This window comes from Schistocerca cancellata, chromosome 5 (assembly GCF_023864275.1).
Source record: "Schistocerca cancellata isolate TAMUIC-IGC-003103 chromosome 5, iqSchCanc2.1, whole genome shotgun sequence".
Taxonomy (NCBI): Eukaryota; Metazoa; Arthropoda; class Insecta; order Orthoptera; family Acrididae; genus Schistocerca; species Schistocerca cancellata.
Genome location: NC_064630.1, coordinates 30,540,083 through 30,552,971, shown reverse-complemented (window position 1 = coordinate 30,552,971; position 12,889 = coordinate 30,540,083). Strand labels below are relative to the sequence as shown.

Genomic DNA, 12,889 nt, shown 5'->3' with positions numbered 1-12,889 from the left:
TATGAGCTGATTTGCGATAGACACTGTGTCCCAGTGTACCGTCAGCTCTTCTTCTGACTAAGACGTCCAGGAATGGTAAGATGCCATCCTTTTCCACTTCCATAGTGAACTGCATATAGGGATGTAGCGAGTTCAGGTGTCGGAGAAACACAGGTAATGTCTCTACTTTGTGGGGCCACACCACAAAAGTATTGTCTACATACCGCCAAAAATCAGAAGGTTTGAGACTTGCCGACTGCAGTGCTCTTTCCTCAAAATCTTCCATAAAATAATTGGCCACCGTGGGAGACAGAGGATGTCCCATGGCAACACTGTCCACTTGTTCAAAATACTGGTCATTAAATAAGAAATAAGTTGAGGTAAGCACATGTTTAAATAACGCCACAATGTCTCTCTCAAACTGGCTGCTGATAAGCTCTAATGAGTCCTGCAGAGGTACTTCCATAAACAAAGATATAACATCAAAATTAACTAAAATATCCGATGCTTGTAACTTAAGTGTCTTCAGGCGTCCTACGAAGTCCTCTGAATTCCGGATATGGTGATCACACTTGCCTGTGAGAGGTCCCAACAGTGTAGTAAGATATTTGGCCAGAAAATAAGTAGGAGCTCCAATGTTGCTCACTATTTGGCGAAGAGGTGTCCCATCCTTGTGAATCTTGGGTAAGCCATACAGTCTTGGGGGAACTGCAGCCTGTTGGTGTAGGCGTTTGGTCACTTTAGGAGGAACAGAACTTTTCTTGAGAAGATCTAATGTTTTCCTCTGTATTTTGCCAGTCGGATCCTCTCTTAGCTTGCGATAGGCAGGGTCGTCGAGCAGTGCCTCCATCTTGCTGTTGTATTCATCTCGTGAGAGAAGGACGGTGGCGTTCTCCTTGTCAGCAGGTAAAATTACGAAGTCTTTGTCTGCTCTCAAGTGTCGCAGGGCCTTCCTTTCTGCTGAGCTGATGTTGTACTTGCTCGGTGGGGCTCGTGTTAAAATTCGGCAGGTGTCCCTCCTGATCTCTTCAGCAACGTCACTGGGAAGCTTCAAAATTGTCTGTTCATGCCAGCCCCTCCGAGCAAGTACAACATATTCTACATAAGAAGGTGCTAAAATTTAACAAACCAGGAAGATTTTCATATTTTGCAACAGTAAATATTAATTCTTTAAGGAACGTTGGTAAATTGAAACATTTAACAGATGTCTTAGCTCAACCGAACATAGTTATCACAGCCCTTCAAGAGTTACGCAATACTGACCAGGAACCGATTGAATCAGGAGGATATCGCCTTTATAAGGGACCACCAGGAGAAAGGGTAAAAGAAAATTTTCCCCAATTCGGTGTGGGTTTGTTGGTACACAATAGAATACTGGATTCCACTGAGGATTTTTCATCGAATTCCTCAAGAATGGCAATGTTAACAATTAAGGTGGAAAACAAAAGATACACACTGATAAATATTCATGCTCCAACTAATGTTAAAAATAGAACTGACAAGGATGGAACAGAAAAATTCTGGGATGAACTTGATCAACTAGTAAGGACCATACCTGATACTAATATTAAAATTTTGCTTGGAGACTGTAATGCGAAGATAGGACGAGAGAAGAAATTTTGAGGTGTGGTGGGGCAATGGTCAGCGCATAAACTCACAAATAAGAATGGAGAGTGATTAATTGAATTTTGTACTACAAATGGATTGTCTTTGAAGACAACAAGGTTTAAGAGAAGACCACATAAGTTAATGACATGGAAATGCCCTGACGTCAAGCTAGGAGAGTTCCAGATAGATCATGTAGCCATGGATCAGAAATTCCATAAGGAAATCTATAATGTTAAAGTGCTGCGTGGCATCGATGTAGGAGACCACTACATTTCAAAAATTAAAATCAAACTGACACCTAAAAGAAAAAGCAAACCTCAAAAGTTAGATACAAAGAGAACATATGACCATAGTTATATTATTAATAATCGGATATATTATGAGAGATCAAGAATACCTTTAAGTGACAATCTAGAAGCCACTGTCAATCGATTAATAGCCTTGGCTGAAGAAGTAGCTCCTGTACGGAAACACAAGAAACATGTTTGGTGGAATGAGGAATGCCATGTAGCGATTCAACATAGACATAAGGCCTGGTTAAAGGACCAACAAATGAGAAATGAAAGCTCCAGAGAGGAATTAATAAATGTTAGACGATCAACCACCAAAGAAATTAGAAGGGTCAAAAGGCAATTTCATAAGGACGTCCTAAAATCTATCGAGGATGCTTTCAATTGCCACAAGACGAGATTACTATCAGACACTCAGACAGTACCAGTCGAAATACACTCCACCTATTCTTATGATGAAGGATACAAATGGAAAGGTAGCACATAACAATTATGACAATTAAATGATATTGACTAAATATTTCAAACAGTTATTAAATAGTGCGGAACCTGAACATCATTTGGAATTTGACCCCTATTCAAGAAATAAAATGCATTTAGAAAGAGTTTATCACCACATCCAGATGAAGTACAAGCAGCGATTAACTCACTTCGGAATTATAAAGCAGCAGGTGAGAACCAACTAGTGGTAGAACTTTGGAAATATGCAAAGTACAAACAATTCTGAACTTACACAAACATCTTACTTACATTTGGAATACTGAGAAGTTACCAGAGGAATGGAATGTTGCAATAATCCATCCACTACACAAAAAAGAAGGTAGATCGGATTCAAATAATTATAGGGGTATATCCCTGCTGGATATTACTTGTAAAATTTTTTCCAAGGTTCTGTATTTCAGAATTCATGAACAGGTTGTTGGTGAACTAGGTGAATATCAAGGAGGCTTTCATCCAGTACGTAGCTGTCCTGATGAAGTGATTAGACTCAAATGGATAATGAAACATCAAAGAGTCATGAACAAGAAGCTAGTGATCATCTTTCTCAATTTTTACAAAGCCTATGATAGTATCCATCATGAGTCTCTACTGTCAATTCTTAAAGAATTGGGTTTACATCAGAAACTTGTCAACTTCGCTGCAGTCACCCTTCAAAATACCAAAGTTAGAGTAACGTTCAGAAATGAATTCTCTGAACCTTTTGAGATTCATACTGGTCTTTGACAAGGCAATGGATTGTCTCCATTATTGTTCAATTGTGTGCTGGAGAAAATCATGTGTGAATGGAACAAGATATGCCCACCATCTGTTAAGATTGGAAGAAAGATTTTACTTAACTGCCTTACATTTGCAGATGATTTGGCGCTGTTAGCAAACAATATTGATGAAGCTAAGGTTCATACAGAACAACTAGAACGATTAGCGGCAAAGGTTGGATTGCAAATTTCGTATGAGAAAACAGAAATGATGCCCAGCTTCCCAGTTGACACATCCCTTATCATACTCCATAATGATCAAAAAATTAAAGTGGTAAAAAAGTTTAAATATCTTGGTGAGATGATGCAATGCTAATGAAAGAGCATCAATAGATAGTAGGACATTAAAACTACAGCAAGCACAGAGAACCACATGGCCAACCTACAAAAAATGATCTGTCTCAATAAATGCTAAATTTTGGCATTACTCCTCCATCATTAAACTAGAAGCAACATATGCAGGTGAAACACTACACAAACTAAGAACGCAAGCAACAACTGAAAAATTGCAGAAAGTTGATAAAAGAATACTCCATACAGTTATCAGTAAAAAACATGCAAGTTAATGGGCAGTGGAGACTTTTGCCCAATTCAATATTGTATTATAAAGAAAGTGAATCCATTATTGATACAATACGGAAAAGAAGGATTGCCTTTTTCAGCCACATATCTTGGCTACCAAATACTAGAATCCTGAAGCAACTTTTTGACTACTTCTGTAACAGTAAAACCAAAAACATCTGGTTTAACGAAGTGCAAAGTGATCTGGATGAATTGAACATCACCACACACCAAATTAAACACAGAGAAGACAAACTGCTTCTGAAGAACAAATACACACGGCTGATATTCAAATCATCAGAACGAAAGAAGTATGTCATATCTGCAGAAGAACGAGCTACCAGATCACAGTGAATGAAGAAATTTTGGAGAATGAAGAAATTGCTGACTGCTAAGACCTAAACTTAATCATTGTAGACTCTGTTGTATTATGTTTGATTTTAGTGCTCCAATTTGGGCATAAACTATGTAAATAAATAAAAAAATAAATAAATAAATTGTGATAATACTGGATGAGCATCTATATTTCACAGAACAGACTGTTAACAGCAACCAGTGTCTCTCTCCCTTCCTTATTTGAAATTCAAAAATTTAGAAAAATAAATCAAAAATTAGCCCTGTTATTAATACTCCAAAACTCTGCTAATATAGTGTCATTCATAATAATAATAATAATAGTGGAAGCTCCAGACAAATTAAGCTATGTATGAATACTCACGTGTAATGTGGCATGACTTTTGGTTGTTTGATCACATTAGTCCTCTCCTCACACTCCAAAACACCTATTATTATTCCACATGTGCAATACACAATCTGACAAATTCAGCATCTTGATTGAAACTATAAATAAGTTTAATCTGGTTCCATCCCCTCGTATATTTTAGCCATCATCTGTGGAATAAACTACCCAGTAATCTGCATGTAATATAAAGACACGCTGCATTCGAGATGAGACTAAAACTTTTACCGAGCGAGGCTGGCGCAGTGGTTAGCACACGGGACTCCCATTTGGGAGGACGATAGTTCAATTCCGTGTCCGGGCATCCTAATTAAGGTTTTCCGTGATTTCCCTAAATCGCTTCATGCAAGTGCCGGGATGGTTCCTTCGACAGAGCACGGCCAACTTCCTTCTCCATACTTCCCTAATCCGATGAAACCGATGATCTCACTGTTTCGTCTCTTCCTCCAAATCAACCCAACTGAAACTTTTCCTGATATCAATAGTGTAGCTTATCCAATGGTGAAATAATATATTTGCCCCATTGCCAACAATTTTCTAGATTGCTTTATTCTTGCTGTTTCTCTTCACTGCATTTTCTTTCATTATCTCTTTTGCTAATTTTCACATAAGTCCCCTCAGTACCAATTACCTTTCTCACTAGATAAAATTCTTTCAGTACTGCTGCTACGTGTTACTGTATAATCAGTCCTGTTGTAGAGGAATCAAACAACAGAAAGTTGTAGATGGAATATGAACAATATTAGGAAAAGGATAGACTGCTACTCACTGTAAAGATAACACATTAGATTGCAGACAGGGACAATGAAAAGACTGTTACATATTATTGCTTTCGGTCACAGCCTTCTTCAGGAAAGAAAACACACACACATTCACACAAGCAGGCACACTTCATGCACAAATGGCAATTTGCTCTGGTACCTCCGACTGGAATGTTACTATAACACTGAATAAAAGCAACAATCTGAAGTGGGTGGGGTTGGGAAGGGAGAGGTATAGCAGGGTATGGGCATGGGGAGAGACGAACGCTACCAGGTTGAGCATGCAATGACTAGATAGCAGCATGAGCAGATTGCCAGGCACACCATCTGGTGGCAGTGGGACAGGGGTGCAGGGGTGAGGGAGGGGGGTGGGCAGTAGAAAAGGGAAGGAGCAGGGGAGAAGAAAGAAGGGTGGATGCATTGGCAGGGGGTAGCACAAAATCACGGAGATGAAATGTGAATAGGGAGGATGCGAGGACAGTAGTTTACCTTAGATTGAGGCTGGGAAATTTTTGGGAGCGGAGAATATTTTGTAATAGATGGCAAATCATCAAGTAAAACTGAAGTGATATCAGGTGTTCCCCAGGGAAGTGTCCTGGGACCTCTGCTGTTCCTGATCTATATAAATGACCTGGGTGACAATCTGAGCAGTTCTCTTAGGTTGTTCGCAAATGATGCTGTAATTTACCGTCTAGTAAGGTCATCCGAAGACCAGTATCAGTTGCAAAGCGATTTAGAAAAGATTGCTGTATAGTGTGGCAGGTGGCAGTTGATGCTAAATAACAAAAAGTGTGAGGTGATCCACATGAGTTCCAATAGAAATCCGTTGGAATTCGATTAGTTGATAAATAGTACAATTCTCTAGGCTGTCAATTCAACTAAGTACCTGAGTGTTAAAATTACGAACAACTTCAGTTGGAAAGACCACATAGATAATATTGTGGGGAAGGTGAGCCAAAGGTTGAGTTTCATTGGCAGGACACTTAGAAGATGCAACAAGTCCACTAAAGAGACAGCTTACAGTACACTCGTTCGTCCTCTGTTAGAATATTGCTGCGCGGTGTGGGACCCTTACCAGATGGGATTGATGGAGGACATCGAAAGGGTGCAAAAAAGGGCAGCTCGTTTTGTATTATCACATAACAGGGGAGAGAGTGTGGCAGATATGATATGCGAGTTGGGATGGAAGTCATTAAAGCAAAGACGTTTTTCGTCACGGCGACATCTATTTACGAAATTTCAGTCACCAACTTTCTCTTCCGAATGCGAAAATATTTTGTTGAGCCCAACCTACATAGGTAGGAATGATCATCAAAATAAAATAAGAGAAATCAGAGCTCGAACAGAAAGGTTTAGGTGTTCATTTTTCCCGCGCGCTGTTCAGGAATGGAATGGTAGGGAGATAGTATGATTGTGGTTCGGTGAGCCCTCTGCCAAGCACTTAAATGTGAATTGCAGAGTAATCATGTAGATGTAGATGTAGATGTAGATGTAGATGTAGATGTAGATGTAGATAACTCCCAGTCCACAGTTCAGAAAAGCTGGTGGTAGAAGGGAGGATCCAGCAGCCCAGGTTGTGAAGCAGCCACTGAAATCAAGCATGTTATGTACAGTCATTGTGTATTGCTCTGTCAATGCACCGCCCAGTGTTTTCCCCTTCCCTGCTCATCTCCCTTTGTTTGGATTTAGAAAGCACTGCTTGTGCGGAACACAGCTTGCCCTTTTCTCACATGACATCCTCAACCCATGATGGAGGACAACAGGCAGATTCTATATTTCTAGGTTTCCGGAAAGTATATGATATAGTGCCCCACTGCAGACTGTTGACAAAGATCCAAGCATACAGTTTAGGTTTCCAGATATGAGAGTGGCTCAAAAAACTTTTTAAGTAATACAGGGTGTATCATAATTAATGGCATAAATGCTTATAGTTGAAAGTACATGATACTACACGCAAAAAAGTCTCAGTAAACATAGTGTCGAAAATGCATACCTTAAGAGCTACAAGCAATTTTTTGTCTTTGATACTGTGAAACAAATCTCTTCTACTGCACGTTCTTTGCTTTCCATATTTTGGGAACTGGTAGTATGGACCAAAACAAGAAAAAAAATCCAGTAAACATGTGCTCTAAAATGCATTTCTTAAGAGCTATGAGCACTTGTTCATCTTTGCTACTTTGAAACCCAACTCTTGTAATGATCAAGTGCTCGCAACTTTTAAGGTATGCGTTTTAGAGCACATGTTCACTGGACATTTTTTTCGTATTCTGGTCCATACTATGACTTCCCAAAACATAGGAAGCAAAGAACTTACAGTAGAAGAGATTTTTTTCACAGTACTGAAGATGAAAAATTGCTCGTAGCTCTCAAGCTATTCATTTTCGACCCTACGTTTACTGAGACTTTTTTGCTTCTAGTATCGTGTACTTTCAACTGTATGCATTTATGCCATTAATTATGATACACCCTGTATAGACCAGTATGTGGTTGGGTTGTTTTGGGGGAGGAGACCAGACAGCAAGGTCATCGGTCTCATCGGATTAGGGAAGGATGGGGAAGGAAGTCGGCCGTGCCCTTTGAAAGGAACCATCCCGGCATTTGCCTGGAGCGATTTAGGGAAATCACAGGAAACCTAAATCAAGATGGCTGGACGCGGGATTGAACCACCGTCCTCCCGAATGCGAGTCCAGTGTGCTAACCACTTGTGCCACCTCGCTCGGTATGTGGTCCTCTATAGTGAGTATTCATCAGAGACAAGGGTATTGCCAGGAGTGCTGCTTTTATTCTCTATACACATAAATGAGTTGATGGACAGGGTGAGCAGCAATTTATGGCTGTTTGCTGATGACACTGTAGTGTACAGAAAGGTGTCGTCACGGAGTGACTGTACAAATATACAAGATGACTCAGAAAAAAATTCTAGTTGATGTGGTGACTGGAAGCTTGCCCTAAATGCAGAAAAATATAAGTTAATGTGGATGAGTAGGAAAATGGGTCCTGTAACATCCAATACAGCATTAGTAGGATGCAGCTTGACACAGTCAATTCGATTAAATATTTAGATGTAATGTTGCAAAGCAATATGAAATGGAATGAGCACATCAGGTTGGTTGTAGGGAAAGTGAATGTTCAGCTTCATTTTATTGGGAGAATTTGGGAAGTGTAGCTCATCCATAGAGGAAATGTCATGTAGAACACATTCTGGAATACTGTTTGAGTGTTTGTGATCTCCACCAGCTCAGATTAAAGGAAAACAATGAAGCAATCCAGCCGTGTGCTGGTAGATTTTTTATTGGAAGTTTCGATCAGCACGCAAATATTATGGAGATGCTCTGTGAACTCAAATGGGAATCCCTGGAAGATGATGCTATTTTTGCAAGGGACTGTTGCGCATATTTAGACAACTGGCATTTGAGGCCAACTGCAGAATGATTCTACTGCAGCCAACACACATTTTGCGTAAGGCCCAAGGAGATAATACTAGAGAGATTAGGGCTCATATGGAGACTTTTAGACAATCATTTTTCCCTCACTTTGTTTTGCAAGAGGAAAAGGAAGGGAAGTAACTAGTAGTGGTACGAGGTGCCCTCTCCAGCGCACCATACAGTGGCTCGCAGAACATGTATGTAGATGTAGATCATGAGTGATGAAAAGAGGATCTCCAAGGGTGGCTGATTGGACAAGGGAGAACATGAAGGCTCATAGCTTACCAGGTAAAATTTTTCTAAGTACGTTTATTATTATTGTACCATCTTGTAGTCAAAGTAGCAGTTTTCTAGGTCTACACATTTTGAAGCTTATTAAATACCTGCATGTTTTGAAATTTACCAAATACTACAGATTTCTTTCCTTTCCCTGGCACATTCAAATGCTAAAAATATATAGTTATAAACATAGTGAAATTATGGCACCTTGATTTCCTTTGGACGGAAAACAGAAGAAATTTTTGTTTAAAGTGGAAAAAAAAGTAAGAAACAAGAATCAGTCTCAGTATGCCTCCACTGCAGTTTCTCAACTTTATGGTCTTTCGTTCTTTGCTTCATTGGATATTCAGGAAAGTGCCTTTGTCTCACATAACTTTTTTTTCTCAGTAGTTTATCTCCTTTCTGTCAATTTTTTTAAAGAGCATTTTAGTCATCTACTCACCTTAAAATAATTACATCAACAATATAATAGAGAAAACTTACCTGTCTCTGTATGAATGGAATTTGACCATTCCAAGAACAGACCCCATAACAAAATGAAGTAGAATTGGGTCTAATAATATATACTGTGTAAGAGTGAGAATCCCAACATCTGTTGAAATAAAAGATACATGTAAGAATTATATGCACATACAATATTTGCTACATGCAGTGCACTAACTACAAGTCTACTGATATTTAACCACAATGTTAGTATATTTTGTAGTACTTTGTAACATTTTGTACAGCTTACTGTCCATCTACACTGATGGGAAAAAAATTGCAACACCAAGAATGAATTGTGGGATATAAACAAAAGTTGGTAGTGTGTTTCTACATCTGAAAGATAATATCTATTCAAATTTCCTATCAGCTGCATAAGAGTAGTGCTGGTAGCACCACTATGAGGATGCATATAACATTACCTTTAAATACAGTCAAGGGTGTTAGTTACCTTTATGACTGGACATGATGGGTTGATGTCAGTCAAGAAGGCTTTTAAAGTGACAAACATGCCATTATCAACACCTCACTGACTTTGAGTGAGCCCATGAAATAGGGCTACGAGAAGCTGCCTGCTCTTTCTGCAATACTGCAGAGAGACTTGACAAGAATGCAGCCACTGGAAATGATTGCTGGCAGTAATACTCATGAGGCAGTACGCTTACAAAAAGACCGGGCTCTGGATGACCATGTGGCACTACCATGAGGGATAACTTTTGTGTTTGGCGTATGCCTCTGGTGCATTGTACTGCATCTGCAGCAGCAATTTGAGTAGCAGTTGGCACTCCAGTGACGCAACAACAAACTGTTACAAATTGGCCACTTCAAGGACAGCTCTGAGCCAGACGACCTGTAGTGCTCATTCTATTGACCACCATTTGCGACTCCAATGGTGTCAAGTGAGAGATCATTGGATGGCAGGGTGGAGGTCTGTTGTGCTCCCTGATGAAAGCTGGTTCTGACTCAGTTCCAGTAATGGCTGTGTGCTGGTTAGGAGGAGGCCAGCTGAGGGCCAGCAACCAACCTGGCAGCATGCTTGACACACTGGACCAACACCAGGAGTTATGGCCTAGGGTGCAATTTCGTATGACAGCAGGTGCACTCTCATGGTTATTCCACACACCTTGACTGCAAATTTGTATGTAAATCTGGTGATTTGAACTGTTTTGCAACATTCATGAACAGTATTCTGTGGAGTGTTTTCCAACAGGATAACGCACACCCATATGCCAGTCTACAGTGTCGACATGTTGCTTTGGCCTGCTCGAGCACCAGATCTGTCTCCAGTCAACCAGATCTGACTCCAGTCAAGCATACACGGGACATCTTCAGACGACAATTCCAGCATCATCCACAAACAGCATTAACCGTCCCCCTATTGACCGCCCAAGTGCAACAGGCATGGAATTCCATCCCATAAACTGACATCCAGCACCTGTACAGTATGATGTATTCTCATTTGCAATCTTGCATTCAACATTCTGGCAGTTACACCAGTTACCAGTGTACCAGAATTTCACATTTTCACTGGCTTATCTCGCACATACATTAACCTGTGATCTTGCAACATTAATGGCTTAACTATGTTATCTTGACAATTGTATTCTCAAAATTTCATTACTCTACATTAATTATTTTTTCGTGTTGTGATATTTCTTCCATCAGCATATTGTCAAAAGTTATAGTTTGCTGCATTACATGAAAGTGTACTACTACTTACCATACAAAATAAAAGAGGCTGAAAAAGTTGCAGCCTTTAAGGAGTGTGTCAGTTCCCATACAATGATGAAGGCAAAGGGGACAATGCAGGCACCCAGGAACGTGCAAAACTGCAACACATGAAGATCTGTATTAATATATGAAAATTACAAAGTATCAATTTAGTAAATCAATTTATTCATGATCTTTGAAATTATCATTACATTCAGAGTAAAGAGCTAGTTGTGTTTCACAAAAATGATATTTTCTGAATCCGTGTAGGCTATTTGTCAATAAATCATTTTCTTTGAGATGATTCATAATGTTCGAGCACAGTACACGTTCCAAAATCCTATTGCAAATTATTAGTGGGGTCTGTAATCAGCACATTACTCCTATTTGCTTTATTGGGCACTGGTGTGACTTGTGCAACTTTCCAGTCTTTGGGTACAGATAATTCTAAGAGCGAGTGGTTGTATATGATTGCTAAGTACAGAGCTATTGTATCAGTATATTCTGAAAGGAACCTGACTGGTATACAGTCTGGACCAGAAACCTTGCCTTTGTTACAAATTTTAAGCTGCTTCGCTACACTGAGGATATCTATTTCAAAGTTACTCATGTTGGCAGTTGTTCTTAATTTGAATTCTGGTGTATTTACTTTGTCTTCTTACAATGGGTGAAGTGAGGTGGACTGAAAAATTAACAGAGGTGTGTCACGCTGAAGCAGGAGCAGAAGTGTGGAACTGGGTAGCAAAAGAAGGGTATGTGCAGATACAGGAGGATCATAGGGATTGCCAAAAACTGATAAAGAGTCTGTGCAGTCCAGTAAAGGATGCAAATGGAGGATCTAGCTTGTACATATTGTGAAACAGCTACTGAATTCAATCAAACTTTGTTGCAGAACATGCAGTGCCACTTAAGGTTGTTGAACAAGTAGCTACTTCACAACCTCTAGCCATCTGAATCCTGGAGCAATGCTGAGTGCTATATCAGCTAATTTCTGAAAACAAACTTTTCTTATTCAAGAACATTCATTGAATTGTAGCATGTCATATGTTTTACTTCATGTAGTAGGCAAATGTTACAAATTTTGGCCTACAATTAATAGAACTGATCTTTTAGCTCTTTTCACAAACCAGGCTGTCTTGCTCTATTTTCCAGACATTTGGGGCAGCTTTGTGTGCAGCAGTCTGACAATGAGTGTTAAATTAAGAAAGGAGCTGATTATGCAGTGGAATATATGTCACATGTTATGCTCTCGCTTTGTTTTTGCAGTTTCAGTTATTTTTCAGTACTAACTAGCTGAGAGTATATGGAAAAGTCATGTTCTTCAATTAGTGAGTTTACTATAGGGTCAAAGACAGAGCAACAAGTTAAATACAGTCACAGACGATGCAGTTATTAGCAACAAAAACAATGGATTTAGGATGAAATTGTAGCTGTAAAAGAATACCCGTTTAGTACATTCCACTGAAACATAAGAAGCTTGGCAAATAAAAAGAATGAACCTCTAACATTGTTGTAACCCTATAGCATGAGCACACATAATCAAACAGTGCATGATAAAAGTGGCTTCACAGCTAGCCTAGAGAGGTCACTTCACAACCTGGAAAGACGGTGTAGCAGGCACTGAGCTGTGTCCACAACATTCCAATAGAAGCCTGACATGCCGGATCCTCCTCTCACTTATGTTTATTAGCTCACTGTATACTCACCTATGAGATTATATATGTTCTATAGTTATGAGACTCTGTGATGTTCTTCATTTCATTCAGTGCTATTTTGAATCTGTTCATGTGGAAGCAGA

The 12,889-nt window shown here is 39.5% G+C and overlaps 1 protein-coding gene across 3 annotated transcripts in view; it reads right to left on the bottom strand.

The window, feature by feature from the left end:
* The window catches only part of LOC126187397 (protein O-mannosyl-transferase 2), a 191,214-nt gene that overhangs the window by 81,326 nt on the left and 96,999 nt on the right, over nucleotides 1-12,889 (bottom strand). For all 3 annotated transcript variants that reach the window (XM_049928456.1, XM_049928455.1, XM_049928454.1), the window contains 2 exons: nucleotides 11,102-11,210; nucleotides 9,382-9,490 (listed from right to left, as the gene is read on the bottom strand). In XM_049928456.1, the coding sequence (XP_049784413.1) occupies nucleotides 9,382-9,490; nucleotides 11,102-11,210 (218 nt within the window). The remainder of the gene's footprint in view (nucleotides 1-9,381; nucleotides 9,491-11,101; nucleotides 11,211-12,889) is intronic.